Genomic DNA, 25,280 nt, shown 5'->3' with positions numbered 1-25,280 from the left:
CTCTTAAATATGGTAAGTTTGCTTACGTGGGGTGGGTGTAAAATGAAAGAAAATTATGTATAAGTTTATTTTAAAAGAGACTCAGCAATATTGGGTTTATATCTAATTATTTCATAAATTTTCACATTAGATTATCTACTAATCACATATACAGTAGTTAGAGAAAAAAAACAGATCGAGAAACCATATGTACACGCAACGATTCAAATTACCTAAGGTATAACTAGTTCTGTCTCGCATTTTACAACGGTTACAGTACGTTGTTGTTAGGGTTTGAGTACGTATCTGCATTGATGCAAACATGAATGACTACTTGAAGAGTCTGTTAGTTAGTTAATTCGGTTGATGCAAACATTGATGCAAATTTGCTTCCGTTCTGAGTTTATTATATATATGGAAACTGGAAAAACAAGAGACAAGAGTCGACGGAAAGGGATGTGTGAATGCTTAATTCTGTTGCGATCACTCGAAACATTAGGTTTGAACAACCAACCTCTGGTCCCAACCTACGTACGTACAAAATTGAAGTTTTAGAGGCTAGAGCTTTTCACTTTGGTAGAAGTGGTAGAACCGTAGAAGTACCTCTGCTCGATCTTTACTTTTATTCTTGTGGGGGAACGTAACTATGTATCGGCAGTAAACTACTACAGACTATAGCTATCTATCGTGGTTCCGGTTTAGCTTCCTTTTCTGTAAAAGCAAAAATAATGAATTATTGAAGCACCCATATATGAAGGACCCGGGTTACCGGTTACGTACAGGTCCTTCCCGGCTACGTACAGCTAGCTATGTATATGTAATAATCTTGATAAAAGAAAAAAAAATTAATTAAAGCATTAAACCAAGTACGTAGGCCGCTATAAATCTGCCCAGTTAACACCAGTGAGTAGGTACGTACTCTATCCCAATTTTGTTTCTATCTAGGATGGAAGGTAGACTCAAGCTACTTATGTTCGACTCGTGTTCGGTTTGCTTTTAGCCTGTTCAGCTCGAGTTCGTTGTAATAACTCAAATTTTTGGGTTCAAATTGTATGAATTCTTGGAAATTATTAAACTTGGAAAATTTAATAAATCACATTTTTTTCGCTTCACGACAATGTCAAAACGAAAACTGAACCATCTTTGGAAATTTAAATTGGAAAAACGTTACGTTTTGTGACTTGCGAGTTGACTTCAAGTTTTGTCATTCGTTTCCGAAAACTTCCTTCACGGAAGTTGTAGAGCACGTCAATACAATTTGTGGACACGTCACGCGTTCTAATCGGACGTCGTATGTGAAAGTTTTTAGCGACGGAATTTGATTTCCGATTTTAGAAAAAGTATAAAAAGAAATTTTAGGAAACTAGGGTTTTTTAAAACAGAAACTCTCATTTTCACTCTCTCTCTCCCCCGCAGCCGCACCCCCTCGGCCCCTGATAGAGCGTTTTATTAAAACGTCTATAATAAACCCTGTAAAACATCATCGTTAGTATAAAATAAGCATGGATCGTTCTTTCCGGGGAATTGAAGGGAACTCTAAACTTTTAGTGTTAACAAATAATGAGGGGTTTGAGATTGATTATTAACTACTAAAATAAAACCTAAATTACTATTTACATGATCGACTTCTCTTTAACAAACTTAAACTAAATTTACCATTACACCACATAATTACAAGTTCGAACCTATCATGCATTCTAATTCGACCAATTACATACTTTTTAGACACCAATACAATTAGAGCCTTAGGGGATCATCTAATCATGCAAGATTTCAATTAACATTTAGATTGACTTAGGGCCTAATCTAAATTTGCATGCAATCGAATTCAATAACACTTAGAGTAGAAATCAAACAAGATTACATTTAAGCACCAAATCTTTGTTGGAGACATGTTTCATGTGTGGCGTCACCCACCATGGTTTCACATGCAAATTTCCAGAATTTTTACCACTTTTAATCAACACAAACCGAACCTACTTAGGGCATGATTCGATTTGTGTCAATATGGTTGATGAATCTAGCACTCAAACACAATCTTAGGGATTGCATCCAACCACTAAATTCATATGCACATATCTGAAAATTATCTAAAAGTATGAGAAAGATGATTAGAACACAACAATAGAAATACAAACTCATTAATTATAAGAACATAGATTCGGCATAGTCTCAAAAAAATATCAAATACAATCTGAAAATTTTAAAACAAATACAAAACCAATATTTCCACATAAACAACAACTTACAATCTTCATAGACAAAGAATTGTAGATTAACACAAATATACGAAGCCATGGAGATGAGTTGCGAGAATCACACGTTGTAGGAACCTTGGAGGTGTGTCTTCAATGGTGAAACTCGGTGGAGATGACGATGGTTTTGGGGTGGACGGCTTGGCTAATTTGTGAGGGAAGTTTATGGTGGTGTTTTGGTAGAGTTTTGGCTCTTGAATGCTAATGAGAAGTGATCCTATTTGAGAGGTGAAGCCATGTATATATAGAGGAAAGATGAAGGGTTTGAAATTGCTTCTTTCTTCCTATAAACATGTCATGCTTTAATCCCTAAAACATGGAAAGTTTTATTCCCTAAAACATGCCATGCTTTAATCCATAAAACATGGAAAGTTTTATTCCCTAAAACATGTCATGTTTTATTCCCTAAAACATGCCATGTTTTATGCCTTTAATGATCATCTTCTATTTAATTGTTGCATGACTTGGCTCCATCTTTTTTTCTTTAATTATCTCTTCAATCCAATCTGAAAATAAGAAAATAAAATCATAAGTAAGAGATAATTAGTTTCAAAACCTAACAAGGATTCCTAGTCAAACTAGGACTCTAAACCAATTATGCGTTTTAACTCATGTAAGCACAAAAATGCATCCAATACCGCTCAAGACTCTTACTACGACTCAATGACTCAATAGTACAACAATAAGGGCTAAGCAAAGTACAAATTGAGGTAAAAACATGTTAAAAACGTTTGCACAAAGTGCTCCTATCAACCCCGAGTCTCTCTCCCTCTTAGAAATCCCTCTCGGCGATCTTGCCTCACCGGCCGCCGTGGCTCTCACTGCCACTTCCACGACCTCCGCGAGCTCGACTATATCAACCCCCGAGTGAGACGCATTCTCTCTCGCCGCCATGAAGCTCAAGCGAGGACCCGGGGATTCTGCGACTTCCACCCCCGTCCAAGCTCTTCGCCGGCGAGACCAGAGCACGAGGACTAGCTTGTCATCACCGATTCTCACCCCTGGTGCCAACTGCAAGATGATTGGAGCTCAATTAGTGCCGCCGCCTCGCCCCTGCACGAATTCGACCACCGCCTGGGTTCAAGCTTCTCCGGCGACTTCCCGGCTGTTCTAGGGTTCAAACTAGGTAAGGGAATGTTTAAATTGATTGTGATGTTTGATTTTGTATGAAATTGTGGCGATTTGTGGAGATTTGGAGGAGGAGGAGGGAGAGAATGTACCGCCGCCTAGGACGGCGCGTGAGGGCGAGTGAGTAGGGTAAGGCACGGCGTTAGGCCGTGGAAGGGTGGAGGAGAAGAGAGGATGGAGTTTTGGGCGGCGGTGGGCAAGATACGCGCGGGTTTTGAGGAGGCGCGTGATTGCCACGCGCGGCTGCCAGAGGGTGGCATGTGAACCCCACGTGCGGCGGCGCGTGAACAGTTATGTCGAATAATAAATTTTATAAAAAGTAATTTCTGTACGGTAACTGTAAAAAATAATTATGTACAGTAAATGTAAAAAGTAATTTATGTTAATTAATTGTAAAAGTAATTTTCTGAATAGTAAATCGATGATTAGTATTTACTAGGAATAATAGTTACAATAAAACAGTACATTGGTGTACAATATACGTAAACAGTATGTACATGAACAATATTTACGTAAACAGTTTTTACGTGAACAGTATTTACGTAAAAACCGTAAATTGCTGATCAGTAAACAGTAGAATTGATTCGGCATTTGAGGTTTTACGTAACGTTTCTAATCACTTTTTATACGACTAGGTGATCGACAAAACAAGTAAAGGATTTGCTTTCGGTATTGTGGAAAATTACGCTCATGAAAATAAGATGAGTAAATCTCACTATGACGAGTCTACCTTTGGCGGTGATTCATAATTACGCTTTATTTTAAAAAGACCGAACTATGATATGTATACGATATAGTGGGTTGTGTATGTGTATAAATGGTAAAAACGATACATATATATGAGTTGCTATATCATATACTGTCATATCCATATTTCCAAATGAGTTTATTTATAGCACTAATATTTATTTCATTTGAGCATGAGTCGCTTGTTTTTTTTGTACAATAACATGTGAGAATTGTATTGTACGTGGTTTTAACTTGAGTCATGTTAAAACGTTTTTCTGTCTTCGGACGTGTTGGCATATCGGAACCTAGCCTTGGCCGGGTGACAGTTACGATTCAATTAGAGCTCTAGTCTGTCTGTCGGTGTACTGTATGAGGGGTGACATATGAGTTATCTGCTTATGAGTACCCATATTTTTGGGATATTGGGTAACAAATGGGTTGCTCAATGTCTGACGGCGTACTGCATGAGGGGTAACAGATGAGTACATGGGTCTCATGAGTACTCGCATTATAAATATATTCGGGTAAACAGATGGGTTGCCTAATTTCTCATGAGTACTTATATTTTCAGATATTATTGGACATCTAGATGGGTCGTCATGTGACTCATGAGTGCATTTATAATTAAATATTTTCAGTATTTTTCTCTTGTATTACTATGCGTGTTATACTGTTGTTTTACTCATACGAGCTGCAAAGCTCACCGGGTTTGTGTTTACAATCCTGGTGTACCTATTCGATGGTGTAGGGAATAGTTCTGCAGGTGTGGATTAGCAGAATTAGAGGACTACTCTGAAGATTTCAAAGTTTATTTATTTCTATTTTGTGGTGAGGATTGAGAGGATTTTACATTCCCATTTGATATAATGTTTGAATTATAAATTGGTTTTGTAATAATCAAATCGACTGAGATGTACTATGAACTCAGTTACGATACGCTGTGACGATAAGATGATTTCAATTTATTGAGATTGTTTTAGAGTTTTTCATGGCTTCAATTTTTGAGTTTAACACTTGAAATTCCGGGGTTCGTGACACTCGTAAAGTTAAATAAGCCAAGTTTGAGCTCAATAATTAAGCCCGATTTTAAAAATGAGCCGAGCTTGAATAAAAAATATTTGGCTCATTCAGCTTCAGGTTCGTTAAATACTCGGCTTGTTTATTAATTAAACTTGACTTACTAACTTTTATAGTATATAGAAGAGTCGAAAAACTTATTTCTAGAATAATTAGTTAAATATTAAAGTTCAATAATGAGTTTGATTTATTATTTTTAATTTTCTATAAATAAAAGAGATTTTGTGTGATTCTATGATATCAAATTTTGATTTTTTTAATTATAAAATTTTAATTTCAAATTATCTAAGCCGACTCGATTTGAATTCGAGTTCGTCTAATAAGCTGAGTCAACCCGAGCTCAACTCAGGCTTTTTCAAACCGAGCCGAATTTAAATAAGAAGGTTAAAAATCAAATTTTAACCCGACTCGAACTCGGCTTGGCTTAGCTCATTTACACCCATATTCCTAACGGTTGTAGTTGTAATTAGGGTTTAAATTACCAACATGCATGTACGATTAAAATAGTCTCTAATTAGGTTGTCAATCAGAAATCAGAAGTACTTTATATAGAATTACAATTGAAATCGTGATCGGTAACTAAACTGCATGTTTGCTTACGCCGTTACCGTAATTAGTAGAAGTAGATAACTCTTCTCTACGATTAACTGTACATTGAAATCGTGATCGGTAACTAAACTGCATGTTTGCTTACGCCGTTACCGTAATTAGTAGAAGTAGATAACTCTTCTCTACGATTAACTGTACGTTTCCTCGTAAATTCAGACTTGTCTAGATCTCAAATCTCAACCATTTAAGCTAGGTATTTAAAGTTACAATTTTGAAAATCCCTTGTTGTTGCTCGTAATTAATAGCATTACTACTTTTATTTTTGCCAACTAGCTTTTGGTGCAGTATTTATTGTTTGCGTGAAAAAGAACATGAAACAAATAGTTCCATTGATTGGTACTTTGATAGCTAAAACATACGGCATTATTTTTGTTTATCAAACGTGTTTTAATTTGTACAATTGTACTAGCCTACCATATTCCAGATATTGTGTTTCGGTAATAATTTTCCATCATAATTAATCGATCTCGGCTACCAATAAATTCACATAGTACAGACGAATTAACATGAGGCCAGGGACGAGCATTATTAATTCATATATGGCATTCGTCAAATGAAAAATAGTTCTTACAGCAGGTGAAATATCAGATTCGCATTTTAGGCGAACCACATAAATTTTTTCCCACAAGTAAAAACAGTGCTCATCCTCACAGATGAACAATAATTTCAACAAAATTATTGTTGACATACATCGATCAGGAATAACAAAGCAAACAATCATACAAACACCATCTTTTGATGTCCTTATGTTTGTAAAGATAAATAGTACTTCCAGATAGGCAGATAGCTAGATCCATCCCATTATGATCTATATTTCAAAGCTTTCCATTTTGGACTTTATGATTCATTTCAAGCTGCTGCTTTTCTTCGTGGATCATCTTGTTGTTGGTTAAAGCTCTTTGTTTCTTCTGAATTTCAGTCGGAAGCTTAACTTCTGTTGCCAAACCCACGAGTTCAAGGAATCTTATGACATACCAAGTTACATCAATTTGCCACCATTCCAGGCCGTGGCGAGCTGAATGCTGGAAAGCATGATGATTATTATGCCAACCTTCTCCGTGTGCAAGCAATCCAATCAACCTGTGGATGAATAACGGTTCCCTCATTAATATTTCACAAACAAAAATACACATATTTCATTCACACAAACATGCTAAAATGTATATAGAAAGCTAAGCTTAACGGAAACAAGCAAGATATATATGTTAAATGTTATTTTGAAGGGTGGTTAACCAATGCAAGGTACCATGAAAAAGAAAATAAAAATTAAAACTAAGTTCCAATAGCCAGAAAGAGAACACCAAGCTAGAGTAGATATATATGTTTTGCATGCTTGGATTGAAATTCTATATAATCTGATCCAACAAATATCTTATTTTTTTTCGATTTGGAATATCTTACCAGTTATTTCTAGATAAATCACCAGTTTCCCATACTTTTTGTCCCCATGTATGGCAGATTGAGTTTATTCCAAATGTAGCATGGAGAAACAGTACCGTCCTCACTCCCTACCAAAAAATAAAAAGTTGACTGGGATAAGAATCAGAAAACAAATGGTGATCTAATTGTATAATATTAGTGGATCATTTGAAGGCTGAAACAGATTGGAGGCGATTGTTTCCACTTAATAAAAGAAATGTCCTCTGTTGATAGTAGCAAACTGAATTGGTGCTAACTAGATGATAATAATAAGAGCAATTGTGCATTTTACCATTCCCCAAACCAAAAAGGGCATTCCTCCCCAAAAATACAACAGAACTCCGAGAGCAGCATAATGAAGAGGGTATGTGTAATGAAGAAATATATAGTATGGTTGCCTTTTCAAATCTCCAACATTCTTTAGTCGTGGTTCATACTGCAAAGAAAAATTAGAATGTGTAAGCTCAACATAAATATTCTTCGATTGCTCATTATTGGCATATTGGTTCAAGGATCCCATATTTTTCTAGTAATCGATATTTTGTGTTATATTTTGTGCTCGTATATAGAATACATATCTAGATTATATGTAGCATATATAGCATCAAGGCCGGAGATCAGTGGAGATCGAAGAGTCCAAGCCCTCCACCAAAGGGAGAGGGAGGGAACGAATATTTACATTTCCGTTTCGACCGCGGTAATCAAGTGTCCAGCCAATATGACTAAACCAAAATCCTCTGACGGGGCTATGGGGGTCTTTCACCGTGTCTGTAAATTGATGATGAGATCTGTGTACGCTCACCCAATCAAGAGGACTTCTCTGCAAAACGAAAGCATATTACGTACTGTAGACAAAAACACAGGTTCATTCTTAGAGCGAGTGAGCAAAATAATTTCAGACACATATATATTATATATACCTGAAGTGATAGAACCCCACAATAGGCAAAGAAATACTCGAGCCATCTGGGAAGCTTGAAGCTTCGGTGGGAGAGGTTCCTATGGAACGAAAGGGTTACACCGACACCGGAGACAAAGTAGAGCGCAATGGCCAGCCAAAACGCAGTCCAGGTGAAGTAAAACGGCGCAAAAAGAGAAATGAAGTGCAAGAAGAGGAGGCTAATGAAAGTGACTATGTCCACAAAGTTCCATTCTCTCCCCCAAAACTCCACTCGCCATATCACCAGCCAATGATCCCAATTAACCATATTCAGCACAGCCTGATCTGCCTGCTTCTGTTGTTTTTGGTACAAGGCGTACACTACGTAATGAGAAGTTGCATGGGTTAATTAGTGTGTTCGTATATCAGCTCTATATAAAGACAGCAGATCTAAAATGGAGGTTGCAAGTTGTAAGTCGGTATTTATTGCCGTACGTCTGCAGTTGAGGAACTCTACGGTTGATCATCAACCAAATGCGCACATGGACTTGAGATGTAGGTAAAATCGAAAAGCTTTGCTAGCTCCAGAGGGATCATTTGGAAAAACTGACTCTTCACCAATTCACCGATATTTTTACGTACTCTTTCCGGCCGTCTGGCATGCGGTTGTTAAATTTTCTTGTTTAGTTGTTTATCAAATTTTCTTTTTTAGAATACACTAATTTTTTTCTTTTATGAAACGAATAAATTTCATTGACATAAATCTACTTATTTATCGTAAGAACCATTCTATGTTAACTTAAGAAACTTCACCACATCCACCGCTAATTTTCATAATTCACGTGTAAAGAGTAAAAACGATCAAAATGAATCTCTGAATTTTATGGATATACGTACTATTATATCATTTCACTTGTCTACCTAACTAGAATTTAAGAGTTCATTTAGATGACCAATATGGTGAGTCTATATATATATATATATATATATATATATATACTAATTCAGACATCGTTAAGGTATTGAAATTAGATTAAATCAATGAATGATTTAAAACTGTTCAACATGAACCGTTTGTGTAAATATCAATTTTGAAAGCTCAAACCATTGTTAAATTGGATGAAACTTTGTAGAGATGATCTTAAATAGCATACCTAAATATTGAATCGCTTATGGTGAAAAAATTTGACCGAAGTGTGTGTGAAATTGGAACTTCACTCTGAAATTCCAGAATGAAGCTTCACTCTGGATAATGACTATATATATATATATATATATATATATATAGACTCGTTATGCATTAGAGTAATCAAATTTAACTAAGATACTTTGAGAACATAATATCAGAAATGTTCATGTGTACATATTCACTATTTAGACTCCATTATAATTATTTTATCAATAAAGTTTTTCTAAAACTCATAAGAATAGGAGAATGAGCAAAACTTAGTTTAATTTACCAGCTATGAAAATAAAGAATAATTTATCAAAAGAACTTAAAATCAAGAGAGAAAACTCACAAGTGCACTTGTTATGGCCGTCACGACTCACAACAACTCTTCTTTGTATTTAGAGACCTATATTTTTTTTTTTGAAATCCAAAAAGTACAATAACAAACTACAAAACAAAGCCCCTACCTTAGCTTAGGGCACCCTCAGCTGATCCAAATGGAATGCTGAAAACACCAAAAAAATGAGAGAATGAAACCATATAATATAGATATTTAACTCTAGAGAAAGCAAAATTAGCTAATCGATGCGCAACGAAATTCGCTCCGTGATGAACATGACGAAAAGTAACATACCTACATTGTAACTTTTGGATCAATAAACTTATTTTTGAATTCACTAATTAACCATAGCACAAGGACCAAATCCTAGTTTAACAGCAGTGAAAAAAAAACACTAGCTAGTACTGTACCTCCTGCATGCCGTCACGTCCTTATAACGGTCTAGTGTACCGACTTCAATGAATGCAATATCAGATCAAATCCCAGTATGTGATCCCTGCGGAGCAACTAATTTTGATTAAATGCAATAATCAATGTTTATTATGGAAAAGAATATGCAATGATGTTTCCTTAATGTTTCTTCCTATAGCTAGGTCCATCAGTTCAACTACTGCAATATTTCTCCTTAATGTTTTCCCTTAAGCTAGGTCCAACTACTGTAGTATATTTGTCACGACCTAAAAAATTAGAGTATGAAACTCAAATTTCGAAATCATGAAAAACTCTAAAATAATCTTAATAAATCGAAATCATTTTAATGTCACCGCGGATCATTACTGAGTTCATAGTACAACTCAGTCAAATTGATTATTACAAACCAAATTTATAATTCAACATTATATCAAATGGAAATGTAAAAATCCACTCAAATCCTCACCACAAGATAACTGAAAACAACTTCAAGGTCTTCTGAGATGTCCGTCGATTCCGCTAATCCACACCTGCGGAATTATCTCATACACCATTGAATAGGTGCACCGGGATTGTAAACACAAACCCGGTAAGCTTTGCAGCTCGTATGAGTAAAACAATAATATAACTCCCATAAAAATATATACGAATCCACAAAGCATCAATCATAAATACACTCATGAGTCATTAGACGGCCCATCTGGTTGTTTAATAATTATGAAAATATATGTGCTCATGAGAAATTGGGCAACCCCTCTGTTTACCCAAATGCATTTATAATACGGGTACTCATGAGGGTACACCTCTGTTACCCCTCATGATAGTACGCAGCCGACATTGGGCATCCACTTGCTACCCAATATCCAAAATATGGGTACTCATAAGCCGATAACCCATTTGTTATCTCTCATGCAGTACCCCGGCAGACAGACTAGAGCTCTAAGTGTATCGTAACTTTCGCTCGGCCAAGGCTAGATTCCGACATGCCAACATGTCCGAATACTGAAAAACACGTCTGAAGACATAACACACGTTCGAAGACAACAACAAAAAACGTTTTAACAAAAACCCAATGTTAAAACCACGTACAAACAATCACCACATGATATTGTACATGTAACGACCCCAAAATTTCGAGCCTAAAAACTCAAAATTCTAAAGTCGTTAAACGCAAAATAATCTCAAATAAATCGAAATCATTAAAATGTAACAGCGGATCAATTCTGAGTTCTCAATACAACTCAGACAACCAATTATTACAACCCAGATTTATAATCCATACATAAAATGGAAATGTAATAATCCTCACAATCACTCACAAATCTCACAAATACATTCACTCAAATTCTCACACAAATCCACGCCAGAAATCTCACCACAACAGGGTACGAACGACTTCGAATCTCCGGAGTCGTCACACAATCTCCGCTAATCAGTACCTGCGGAATTATCCCCTACACCATTGAATTGGTGCACCGGGATTGTAAACACAAACCCGGTAAGCTTATAGCTCGTATGAGTAAAATTCACAATACCGTTCGCATATCAATATATACGAAAGATCACAAAACAACAAATATAAATGCCCTCATGAGTCAATAGTCAGCCCATCTGGTTGACCCAAAGAAATATGAAATAAAACGCTCATGAGGAAATTAAGTAACCCTTCTGGTTACCCAATGCATTTATAATACGGGTACCAAGAACGCTGGTACACATCTGTTACCCCTCTCGTAATACACCGTTGATATTGGATAGCCACCCGCTACCCAACATCCAAAATAAATTGAGTACCCATGAGCAGATAACCACCCGTTACCTCACATGCAGTACTAAGGCAGACAGACTAGAGCTCTAATTGTATCGTAACTTTCGCCCGGCCAAAGGCTAGGTTTCGACTTGCCAAACACGTACAATAATCTCACATCATATTGTACCAAAAATCAGGTCCGAAGACAATTCACATTTTAACAATCTCAATGTTAAAAATCACGTACAATAATCTCACATCATATTGTACAATTCAAATCACATGCTCAATAGAATCACAATAAAATCATAACAGTATATTATATAGCAAACTATATATATTCGTACTTATTTACCATTTATACAATATATATATAGTCCACTATATCTTATACATGTCATATTTCACCACACATGCTCAATTCACAAACTTCCGTCATCGAAATGACTATTTTTAATGAATTAATAACAGTACGTAATTTAATGAACTATGTATATATATATGTACTTATTACCATTATACTGTATATATGTAGTCCACTAAATTATATACATGTTGTAATTCATTTGATAAACACACTTGCAAAAATGTTGAATCACCACGAGGGTAGATTCGTAATTCAGTGAGATTTTACTCACCTTATTGACTTGAGCGTGAATCCCACAATTTCCGAAGATAATTTCCTTTCCTCGCTTTATAGATCACCTTGAAAAGATAAGAAATGAGTTTAGAATCGTTTCGTAAACCTTTAAATGTCGAAACAGTAATAATCGGTTACCGTTCAGCAATTTTCGGTTTTACGAAATTACTGTTCACTGTTACTATTCACGGTTACTGTACAAATATACGATTTATACGTATTTCTGTACGTATAAATATTAATACATATTTCTGTACGTATAAATACTATATATGTATTTCTATACGTATAAATACTATATACGTATTTCTGTACGTATAAATATTAATACGTATTTCTGTACGTATAAATATTACTACATATTTCTGTACGTATAAATATTACTATGTATTTCTGTACGTATAAATATTAATACGTATTCCTGTACGTATAAATATTAATACGTATTTCTGTACGTATACGTACGATTTAAATGTAATTACAAACTCAGTAAATAAAATTTACTAAATTACCCTTTTTACAAATTACTTTTTACTGAAAGTAATTTATAATTACATTTACCGAAGGTAAAAATTAATTACATTTACCGTGGTAAATAAAATTTACATTTACATTTACCGTTACACAGTAAATTACCAAAATACCCTTTCAGTCAAAACTAATCACACCGCCTCACACGGCGGCGCGTGTGGCACACGCGCCACCTCCGGCCGGCCGCGCGTGGGGCCCACGCGCCGACGCCAACCAAGGCGCGTGTGATGCCACCGCCGCCCCATTTCTCTCCTTTTCTTCTTCCTCTTCCTCCCCCACGGCTTCACGCCGTCCCTAGACTATCCACGCCCTCACACGCGCCGCTTAAGGCGGCGGTGTCCCCCTCCTCCTTCCTCCATCCCCGATCTGCAACCAAACCTTCCCAATCCAACAAAACCACACCAAACAACCAAACAATCGACTAAATCAACTCACCCTTACCTAAACCACGCCTTGGAGTCACCGGTGATCGTCGGAGGGATGCATGCCAGCGGCGATGAAATCTGCAGGCCTCGGGTTGGAGCGGAGGGACTCACGCCGGCGCGGGGAGGTGTGGCGAGCTCGAGGGTAGCTAGGAACGTCCACGCGAAGCTCCTTGGACCGGCGGTGTTAGACACGAAGGCCGGAGTTCGCCGGATTGAATCGATTTTTCTGAAGGGAGGGGGAGGTGTTTCGGGGAGAGAGAGAGAGAGAGAGAGAGGAGGTGGGCCGAATGAGGGGTTTCCAATTATGGAAACCCTAATCTCATAAATGCTCTATTTATACTAGTTTCCAAATCGGAAACTAACTTCTGACGTTAATAACTTTTACGTACGATGTCCGTTTCGAACGTGTCACATACTCACGAACTCGTATCGACGAGCTCTACGACTTTCGTGAAGAACGTTTTCGCCACCGAGCGACAGAATAAAAGTCGATAAATTCGTTCGGAAACGTAACGTTTTTCAAATTAAACGTTCCGAGAACGTTTCCGTTTTTCGTTTCAAAGTACCGCAAACAATCAAATTCGGTTTAAAACAAACTTCACAACTTAATAGAATTTAATTCAATTCAAATATTGTTTGAAAACGAGGGTTATTACAGTACAAATCAAATCGACATGCTCAAATAAATAACATCAACGCTAAAATGAACTCATTCGCAAACGAAAATTATGACAGTATATAATATAGCAAACCATATATATGTACTTGTTTTACCAATTATACACATACACAATCTACTATATCTTATACATATCATAATTCATTCTTTTAAATTAAGCGTAATCATGAATCTCCGCAAGGGTAGATTCGTCACTGTGAGATTTTACTCACTTTATATTCCTGAGCGTAAATTCCACGATTCCGAATTCGAATCATTTACTTGTTGTGTCGATCACCTAGAATAGATAAGAAGTGAATTTAGAATTGTTACGTAAAACCTTAAATGCCGAAACAGTAATAATATTTCACTATTCAGCAATTTCTAGTTTTTACGAAATTACTGTTCACGTAGTACTATTCATGTATTACTATACAAATACATATTCATTACGTATTCATGTATGAGTACATAGTATTTACGTATTTATGTATATCCATGTACTGTTCAGTAAATAATAATTACCGATTTATCCTTCAAAAATTACTTTTACAATTATTGTACGTAATTTATATTTACCGTACGTAAAATAAATCCACATTATTGTATGTAAAAATAATTTTTACAAATTTTACTGTTTGAAATCACTGTTCACACGCCGCCGCACGTGGGGTACATGCGCCACCTCCAGCGACCGCGCGTGGGGCCCACACGCCGACTCCAAAACCGGCACGTACCGCCGCCCCAAAACCATTGTCAAATTGGATGAAACTTTGTAGAGATGATCTTGAATACCATACGTAAATATTGAATTGCTTATGGTGAAAAAGTTTGACTGAAAAGTGTGCCAAAATCGTAACTTCACTCTGTAATTTCAGAGTGAAATTTCACCCTGTAATTTCAGAGTGAAATTTCACCCTGGATAGACACTGATATATATATTATATGTAGCATATATAACACCAAAGGGACTAGTGGAGATCGAAGAGGGCTATAGGACTTGGACTCCACGTCTCGATCCACCAGAGGAGAAGGAGAGGGAGAGGGAGATAATTTTTACATTTCCGTTTCGACCACGGTAATCAAGTGTCCAGCACTCCAGCCAATATGACTAAACCATAATCCTCTGACGGGGCTATGAGGGTCATTGACTGTGTCCGTATATTGATGATGAGATCTGTGTACGCTCACCCAAGCAAGTGGACTTCTCTGCAAAACGAAAACCTGTTATTACTGAAGAAGAAAACACCCAAAACACAGTACGTACTCTAAAATTAATTATCATTTCAGGTCGTTCGATTCTTAGAATCTTAGAGCGAACGTGTAATTTCAGACACATGCATACCTGAAGTGACAGAACCCCACAATAGGCAAAGAAGTACTCGAGCCATCTGGGAAGCTTGAAGCTTCGGTGGGAGAGGTTCCTATGGAACGAAAGGGTTACGCCGACATCGGAGACAAAGTAGAGCGCAATGGCCAGCAAAAACGCAGTCCAGGTGAAGTAAAACGGCGCAAAAAGAGAAAGGAAGTGCAAGAAGAGGAGGCTAGTGAAAGTGACTAGGTCAATGAAGTTCCATTCCCTTCCCCAAAACTCCACTCGCCATTTCACCAGCCAATGTTCCCAATCAAGCATTTTCAACACAGCTTCACTTCTTGCCTTATTCTACTCTTTTTTTTTCCTTTCTTTTCTTCTTTATTAGGTACAACACATTACGTAGTGAGAAAACTGCATGGGTCAGGGTATGTTTGTATGTTAGTTCTATATAAGGTAGAAGACATCGTGGATGCCAGTTGCAACTCTGTATTTATTGCGGTCGCATGACGCAGTTGAGGAAAACTCAATGATCGATCAACCATATGCGTATGAATTCGAGACGTGGGGAAAATCGCAAGGCTTTTGCTTGGAAGTTGGAAGTATCAGTTGAAAAACGTATTTCACCGAATAGTTAATTATGTTATTTTACAGGGGGTTTATTCGTATATATATTAATTAAAAAATAACTCTACTTGTACGTACGTACACATACATCTGTACTTTGTATTATGACCGCCATTATAAATGAAACTTCTGCTATTAATAACGATAGCAGAAGGACCAAAACCCTAGTTTGTTACCAGCGTTATGAAAATAAAGAAAAAAGAGAGAAAGTTCATTAATGTATGGTCTGTACCGCTCACGGCCACATCCTAACAGCATTTTGATTTATATGTCTATTAAATTTAATAAAGTTTAAATCATAGTTCATGGAACAAATCCCATAGTTTAACGGCTAAGTATCATTTGATCTAGCTAATTGCATGATGGTTGCAAGGTGTGAGTTTGACTTACAAAAGACTTGCAATATTTCAGTTGTTAACCCGATCAAAAAACAAATATATATCCCAATTTAAATACCAATAATGAATATTAAAAAGAATCTCTCTCTCATTGTAATAACCAACTATTACACCCACCTAGTGAATGCAAATGAAATCAAATCCCAGTGTACGATTCCAGTTGGGTGGAAATGTGGAATTTATTAAATTAATGCAATGAAGTTTCCCCTTGATGTTTCCTTTTATTGCTTGGTTCAACTGCAGCAACATTTAGGTAGTAGTCTCAGCAGTCTGTATGAATTATACAGCTAGTCTCACCCAACTGTGGCAGGGCATGTGAGTTGATTTATAAGAGAACTCAGCGTTCAATCACATGTCAATCGGAAGTGTATCGGGAGTGTTATGCATGGTTGCAAAAGAACCATACAATCATCATGAAAAAGCTTCAAATTAAAACTGAAGCATCAATGAACAATGGCGATATGCAAACCTAACCAAAGGACAAGAAGACGAAGAACAGAGATAAAGAAAGAAAGAAAAGGAAAATTGATTGTATGTAGTATCTGCATGTAACTACGTATCTGCCGTGACTACAGTACTACGTACAGCTAGTTTTCATCGTTCCAGTCTAGAGTAGAATTCGAAAAGAACCATATTACGTGTGTACGTGAGCTTGTGAGCTGAGGGAGGGATAGAGTAGAATTCATTCACTTCAATCAAAAACGTAGCATCATGATGGAGTGTCCAATTAACATATATACCACCAGAATCTAACTGCGCCCAGGTCTTTCACTGTATCTGTAAAGTAATGATGATGAGCTCTGTGCATGCTCAACCATTCTCGCGAACTTCTCTGCAAACCAGAAACACAGGTCATTTTCTTGGATATTTGTTTAGAGGAGATCCTCTTAATTAAATCGCTTATAATCTCAGATCGACTGAAACGATAGAACCCTACACTAGATCCAGCCATTTGGAAGCTTAAACTTCTGTGGGTAAATTCCTACGGAAGGTAGGGGTTTACCAACTCTCTAGACATGTAGCTAGAGTGCTGTTGCATAACCAACTTATTAATTTTCTGTAAGGGATCCATAATATCTACGAGTCTTGTAGTTTTAGAAAAGTAATAAGTATATATGTACGTATGACGAAGTGAATGAGGTTCAAGTCCAAAATTAACATATATGTCGGATTTATATATTCTTAACAATGCGTGCAATAATCGAATTTCATGAATGCGGATACTCTTTTTTCTTTTGGTTAATTATGTCAGATAAATATGAAGAAATACTTCCTTGCTTTGGTCCAACAATATCCTATATATAAATTTGAAATGAAGAAATACTCCAAATGACATATTTTAAATAACTACAGTTCTCTAGGGTTATAAGCAATTAATTTTAACTGCATGTGTTCATCAATCATGAACTGAATATAGTACAAGTCAGTTTTTCAGATATTATTACAAATAACATGCAGCTGACGGATAGAGGCCACAGATCCTGATTTAATAGACGAAAACTAAATGCTGTGGGCGAGATGCTGCATCCGCTACAATTCTAATAACTTAAGCGAAATGTTCTTTTTCATTTTTCGGAAAGAAATGTGAAGTAAATGTTGTTAATTAATGTACAGGCTAATCTTTGAAAACTAGTGTTTGTTGAGAGCTAAATTAGTAATAGGTGTATGGCTTGTTTAAATCCACTGGCATGGGGCACAGCTGCCTGAAATAATAGACAAATCACACTCATTTCTCCTTGAGATGCGGTGGCCATTTGCTTTGTCCAAATTTCGTACTCAATTATGTCTGCATTTCCTCTTAGCCATCTTATTCCTTATTAAATTTCAGCTGCGAGACAACAGTACGTGGACTGCTGGAGCATGCATAACGTAATATAGGTTACTTCCCTGCCTTCATCTAAACTACTCGAGGAGATTTTACAGGAGTTGGTATGGAGGCAACGTAATGTCTACATTGCTGCTCCCACGAACTTCTATTATGCAATAGTCGAAGTCGATTTCGAACGTTGAAATTAAGGATATATAGGCTTTTCAAGGGGTGCCCGTTGTAATTAAATGATCACATGCTCTAGTCTATTTGATAACAACTAGTCTGTCTAGTCTGGATGTTCACGCGTACGTTTATTTGTTCAAATTATTAAGGGAGCTATTCTGCCAGCAACTGATCGATGCTGGTTAGGAGAAGTCCGTTTATTATTGTTAGCATGTATCCCTAACGGTCGTAGATTACTTATTGCTCAATGGTTAAAAGTACTTCCGACCATCGAGCAATTTGCTATGGCCTTGAAAAGTTCGAAAGTGATTCCATAATATGGTAGATGGATGAGTTACTTCCTGATCGTTGTTGGAGTCTGTGAATCACATAACCAAAACCTAAGTGCCATAGATGATCCTGAGAGGTTATCCTTCCCCAATTCAAACACATATAGAAGTGGAAGACATCTTCCAAGTAAGTCGGCAAATTAGCCCCGCGAAATCAGAAAAATAGGCATCTCCTCAGAAAGACTAGGTCGATAAACCAACTCGATAGATTTCTAGCATGATAATCAGTATGAACATCATAGTGTGACTTATGGGATGGGCCGGGCTGCTCTTCAGACCTAGTGTAATCCTAGGTCATCATTCTCTTTGTATCGCACTACCAAATAATTATTTCATGAATCTATAAATACTGTGTTTGGATGGAATAATCTTACTTTGATAGAAATTTTATTTTCATGAAAATTATATTTCTAGTAATATTTAATTTTAAGAATTGAGAATTCTTTTGTTTGGATACTATTATCTAGAATTTAAAATATGATTAGAATTGCATGGACAAAAATTGATAATTAAAAAATGACACATCTTTTTCATGAAAAATAAACATGAAAAACAGGCTTTCAATTTCTTTTATCTTTTCCAATTGAATTTTCACATTTCTTGAAATTTCACCCCAAACAAGATAATGAATATCAAATTTCTGAAATTTAATTAAATTCTCCTTGATTATTTTCATCTATCCGAACATAGCATAGAAGAACTTAAAAAATAACTTAACTGTATGGAAGCAAAATTGCTTCCCATCCTAAGTTCCACACCTTCATTCCCAACTACTTATATCAATGATATGTGTCATTGTGTCCCTTTACCGTTTTCCCTTTAACCATAGTTAACTCTATAATAATAAATTTATTGTTTTCTGATTTTAACTTTAAATCAATTTATTATTTAAAATTAAAACAATATTCCAAAGTCTAATTTGTAGTTGTTGTTAATGAGTCCAAGTCCGATTCTGAAAACTATGAAGATTATATAAGGCCTGGGTTTCTTCTTTCTCCTCACATTCTTTTATTTTCCTGTATCACTTTCCTTGTTTTGATATAAACCTATTCTTCTCCTTTCGGGCAATTGAAAATTGGACATTTGCCTATTTCCTTTTGGTTAAATTTAAGGGAAGTAAATTTATAACCCACTCTTAGTATGCCCACCTCATATTTTGATGCCACATGTCCTTTTTATTTATTTATTCACTAACCATGATTAGCTGTTTTTTAATTTACCTTGGCAATTTTTATTTCTTTTTTTTGTTTCTGATTGAGATGAACTCAAAAAATTGAGATGAATGTTGTTTCCAAACCAAAAGTTGCATATTGACAAGATACCCATGAAGCTTAAACAATAGATGACAATGATAATTCACATGTAAGAATTAATTATATATATATATATGCAATTAGAATATCAAATCCAACGTACACAATTAGAATTCAGACCATGTAATTAAAAAAATTTACACAACAAAACGTAAAGGAATCATATTTACTATGATTTGATATTATTATTTTTATTGAGTTAGTTGTTTAATCAGAAAAAAGGAAATAAAAAATTGCAAAGGTAAGATATAAAATAGTTAACCATGGTTGTAACAAAAAAAAAAGTTAACAATGGTTAGTAGATAAGAACATGTGGCATCAAGATAGGAGGTGGGCACAAGTCGGTCATATCAAAAGTGAGGGACAAATTTGCATCCAAATTTAAGATACATATTTGGTAGCTGATGATTATGTATGATAGTGTGATCAACTGGTATTAGCTGGGTATTTTTGAGCTCAATTACATACAGTGATTGATTGATGTTATTTTCTTCAATTACTCCTTTGCTGAAGTATAGGCTCTTGCATCACTTGCATGATATATGATTGCATTTCTATAATAAAGGTATGCAAACGCAGCATAGCATGCGTCTTTGCAGGGTTTGGTACTTTCAAATAAACTAGGGTTGTATGATAATATCATGATATCTAGATTTTCAATTTTGAGCGTGGGCTAATAATAGGTTTTTTTAAAGGTTGATTTAAAGTAAAAAAAAAAAACAGAAAATATAAAATTATTGTTATAGAATTAACTATGGTTAAAGAGAAAAAGGTCAAGAGATACATGTCATTGATATAAGTAGGTGGAGATGGAGGTGGGGAACCAATGATAAGGGGTAAATTTGCTTCCTTGAGGGTATACAGTAAATTAAGATTTATGTGTAGAAACCTTTGTTTCATTCTTGCAAGGATTCATACTTGGATTTAGGGCAATACTAACGGATTACTTCAACAAATACCGTACCTCAACCATATGACCAAAGGACGCATGCTTTCATAACACAAATCGAACATTACTAGATAGTAAATAGCAAGAGCACTGCTAGGGCGGCATAATATGGCGCCAGATTTGACGTCACAATCTTATGTGACATGTCACAAATCTTGTCACGTCAGTAATTTAAAAAAACATTTTTAAACAAAAAGACAATCCTATCATTGTTTATTATATATTCATTATGATTATTAAATTAAGAATATTTTCGTTTTAAAAAAGGAAATATTTCATGGACATAATTCGGATACCATATTTTTGTAAATAGAAATTAAACTCTAAACGATTTAGTTACCTTCTTACATTTATTCGAAAATTATTTTACTATATTTGTTTAAAAAGTTACCTTACAAGTGATGAAAACAACATTATAATCTTATGAAAATTTATTAGATTTATGGAACATGTAAGGTAATAAATTATTTTTTCCATGAAAATTAATACTGCCAGAAAATTACCACATATATATATATATATTCTCTATTGAATTAAAAATCTCAAAAAAAATTTATCTAGGACAAAATAATTTTATTTTTAAATATATTTTTCGCAGACACGTCTTTATTTTTCGTGGGAATGAAATAATTTTATTTTGAAAATAAGTTTTATGCCCGCACACACACACACACACACATATATATATATATATATAAAGCATTATCGTAATGAAAAAAATGAATAAATGACAAAGAAAAAATTATAATTTTATAATAATTTAGAACTGTGAATTAACATGGATATGATTGTCTTTTTATTTAAAAATAATATTAATTATTATTTTAATTACTAATATGACAAGATTGAAAAAAATGAATAAATGACAAAGAAAAAATTATAATTTTATAATAATTTAGAACTGTGAATTAACATGGATATGATTGTCTTTTTATTTAAAAATAATATTAATTATTATTTTAATTACTAATATGACAAGATTATGGCACATATGATTATCGTCAAGTCCGCGCGAATAACAACTAGCACTTGCTGCAAATGACTTTGTACGTAATTAACCTAATGACTTTGTCAACCAATAAGAGTGTCTGCTTTCACGTCCACAAAAACACGAGTCTCAGGGACAAGCTGTTTTTCGATCTTCACCACCACCCAAAATAATTGGGAATCCCTTTCACCATCTCCATTCTTCTCCCAAAACCAAAAGAAAAGGAAAAATTAGAATTAAAAATCTTTATGCATGCATGCACGAACTATCCTTCACTGGAAATCTTGAATTCCATGCAAAGTTACGTACATCCTGATCTATATTCATAAGCAATGCCAAGCAAGTTAAAGAAGGCAATCGGAGCAGTGAAAGACCAGACGAGCATAAGCCTAGCCAAAGTCTCCAGCACCTCCACCTCCGCCAACCTCGAAGTCACCATCCTCAAGGCCACCTCTCACGACGTCGTTCCGATCAACGACAAGTACGTCCATGAGATTCTCACCCTCATCTCCTCCTCCAAATCCAACGCTGCCGCATGCGCCCAAGCAATCGCCAAACGCATTGGCAAGACCCGCAACTGGATCGTCGCCCTCAAATCCCTCATGCTCGTCCTACGAATCTTCCAGGACGGCGACCCCTATTTCCCCATTGAGGTCCTCCACGCCATGAAACGCGGCGCCAAAATTCTTAATCTCTCTAATTTCAAAGATGACTCGACCTCGTGTCCCTGGGACTACACCGCCTTCGTCCGCAACTTCGCTCTCTACCTTGATGAAAGGCTCGACTGCTTCCTCACTGGAAAGCTCCAGAGGCGTTACACTTACACCTACCAGCGCAATCAAGATTGCATTATCATCAACAACAACCGTAGCCGCCGGCGAGGTAACGAACCGGTGGTTCGGGACATGAAGCCGGCGATTCTGCTGGACCGGATCCAGTTCTGGCAGAAATTGCTGGATCGAGCCATCACCACAATCCCATCCGGTGTCGCCAAAACGAACCGTTTAATCCTTATTTCCCTCTACGCAGTCGTCCAGGAGACGTATGATCTATATAGAGACATTTCCGACGGGCTGGCCCTGCTTCTAGATAGTTTTTTTCATCTCCAATACCAATCATCTCTAAGTGCTTTCCACGCATGCGTTAAAGCCTCGAAGCAATTCGAAGAACTTTCTAGTTTCTACGCAACTTGCAAGGCATTAGGCGTTGGGAGGACCTCTGAGTATCCAAGCGTGCAGAAAATCTCTGAGGAGCTGATCGAGACATTACAGGAGTTTGTGAAAGACCAAGCTTCGTTTCCAGGTCGATCTCCGCCGTACCATTTGAATCAGACTATCAAAGATAAGGGGATGGAGAGTAGCCCCGAACAATTTGAGTTCGCTAATTCGGAGCCGTACGAGGGTACTGCATCCGATAGAGGGTCAGCTTTTGGTTCAGCTTGCACGTCGTTATCGGATTTGATGAGTGTTGGCGGTATAGAAAATGGGGCTAGCCCATCGCGGTCGGCCGAGCAGGATTACTTAACCTCCGAGGAGCAATTGTCCGAGAAGACTCTGTCTCCAATACAATCACCGTTACCGGAATTCATGGTTGGTAGTAATGATATAGCGTTGAGCCAATCCCAATCTGCTCCACAGATTGATCTTTTGGACTTCTTTCGACCGCAACATACGGATCTGGTTCAACAAGCTGGGCAACAAGCTAATCAAGAAGATGAGAAACCTCAATGGGAACTCGTTCTTTTCGAGTCTTCAAGTCAAAGTGGTGCAACGGAAACATCACCTATTACATCGCCTCCTCCTAACCTATTTGCTTCTCTTTCTCCTGCTACCATGTCCCTTAATTTGTTGGAGTCATCGTCCAGCCCAGACTTGGATTATTTCTTTCAGAATTCTTCGACGAGCAATACATTACATATAAGCAATCCCTTTCTTCAAGATATTATACACGTTGAGGGCTTTGCAATGCCCACCTCCAATGAGACAACCAGTAACGTTGTCCTAGAAAACATGGACGACTTCTATTTCCCCTCCACATCTCAGTCATCAGCGACACCAATATTTAGTATGCTGAGTTCCAATGGGAGCACATTCGCAACAACATTTGTGGCTGAGAGTACAAAACAAAGCACGACGTCAACAACCTTTTCTTCACATGACTCAAATGAAAGGGGAGTGCCTTCAGTAGTTTGTGCAACGAATACAACAGATACCACAATGGTACAAGCAATTCAGGCAACAAGTCTGAAAGAGACTGAAACTACAACGTTTTCAGGTCAGAGTGGGGAAGGAAGCTCAATGTCACCATCCTTTCGTGCGCAGAGAAAAAATAGTAGCATAACGGCACCAACATTTCAATCAGAAGTTCCAAGCAATACCAGTTTTGCAGTTTCATTTTGTGAAGGAAATTTTACAGAGACTGAAATTGCACCAACATTTTCAGCTCAGAGTGGGGAAGGAAGCTCAATGTCTCCAACCTTTTGCGCACAGAATACAAATAATAGCTTAATGGCACTAGCATTGCAAGCAGAATTTCCAAATGATAGGACTTTGGCCCTTCCAATTTCTGCAGAAAATTCATTAGAGAGTACAATGTCTCAAAATTTTGGGGAGCTGACACTTTATAATGGGAGTGTAGCACCGAGCTTCCGTTCAGAGGAACCTAATGAGTTCATGGCCGCGCCAACTTTCTCGACGACTAGTACTAGTGACAACGAGACCCCGAAAGTATTTGGTTCGCCATTTGCTATCGAAAATGATGACCCGTTCGGACCCTTCTCCGGCGCCACAAGCCCAAGTGAACCTATGTGTAATGGAACAATTAATCAAGAAGCTCTGTTGCATCAACAAAGACAGTGGTTGGAGCAACAAAACAAGATCATTGCTAAGCATTTGACATGATTTGTAATTGTAACCTTGTCTTGGCCATAAGCAATGCCAATCCCTTTTCTGAAGAAGCCTTTTCCGTTCTTATTACATCACAGGAGAATCCGACACCCCATCCATCATATATATTCTTAACTATCAATCTCATCCAACAAATGTAGACTTACCTCTAAGTCTCCAACACTGACTCACTAAGGTTTGAAGGTCTGTGATGAAACAGTTGAGCTAAGCAACAAACGTACACGAGTAACACGACACATCAATATTGTTTTAGACTTTTAGGCCATGTAACATGATTTCGCCAGCCCATTGGATCCAACCAAACAAACCTAGCTGGTTTACCAAACCGTCGTTATAACGGTGGAATGTTGGCTGGAAAATGGCAGAACGAAGCAGTGTTTGGTTCACGAGAGTTGAGAAAGAAAGAGAATGGAGTGAGGAGGCTTTACAGCTAACTTGATACAGCTGCTTTAAAGAGTGAGAT

The 25,280-nt window shown here is 36.7% G+C and overlaps 2 protein-coding genes across 2 annotated transcripts; one reads left to right on the top strand and one right to left on the bottom strand.

Annotated features, from left to right (window-relative positions):
• Positions 1–6,592: 6,592 nt before the first annotated feature.
• LOC126798429 (delta-9 acyl-lipid desaturase 1-like) lies at positions 6,593–8,404 on the bottom strand. Its single transcript, XM_050525392.1, has 5 exons — positions 8,117–8,404; positions 7,876–8,016; positions 7,489–7,632; positions 7,179–7,285; positions 6,593–6,857 (listed from the first exon to the last, which is right to left on the bottom strand). The coding sequence occupies exons 1-5, from the start codon at positions 8,402–8,404 to the stop codon at positions 6,593–6,595; spliced, it is 945 nt and encodes a 314-aa protein (XP_050381349.1).
• A 13,839-nt stretch (positions 8,405–22,243) lies between these two features.
• Positions 22,244–24,811, top strand: LOC126797293 (clathrin coat assembly protein AP180-like). The gene has a single exon (XM_050523942.1). The coding sequence runs from the start codon at positions 22,244–22,246 to the stop codon at positions 24,809–24,811; it is 2,568 nt and encodes an 855-aa protein (XP_050379899.1).
• The last annotated feature ends 469 nt before the right edge of the window (positions 24,812–25,280 follow it).

Source organism: Argentina anserina, chromosome 6 (genome assembly GCF_933775445.1).
Source record: "Argentina anserina chromosome 6, drPotAnse1.1, whole genome shotgun sequence".
Taxonomy (NCBI): Eukaryota; Viridiplantae; Streptophyta; class Magnoliopsida; order Rosales; family Rosaceae; genus Argentina; species Argentina anserina.
This window is presented reverse-complemented; position numbering and strand designations above follow the sequence as displayed.

Coding starts and splice junctions, on each gene's coding strand:
- LOC126798429 (XM_050525392.1), bottom strand. CDS start 8,404: ATGGTTAATTGGGATCATTGGCTGGTGATATGGCGAGTGGAGTTTTGG. Junction 8,017..8,116: donor GTGGGGTTCTATCACTTCAG/GTATATATAATA, acceptor TTCGTTTTGCAG/AGAAGTCCTCTTGATTGGGT. Junction 6,858..7,178: donor GATTTATCTAGAAATAACTG/GTAAGATATTCC, acceptor ATTCATCCACAG/GTTGATTGGATTGCTTGCAC.
- LOC126797293 (XM_050523942.1), top strand. CDS start 22,244: ATGCCAAGCAAGTTAAAGAAGGCAATCGGAGCAGTGAAAGACCAGACG.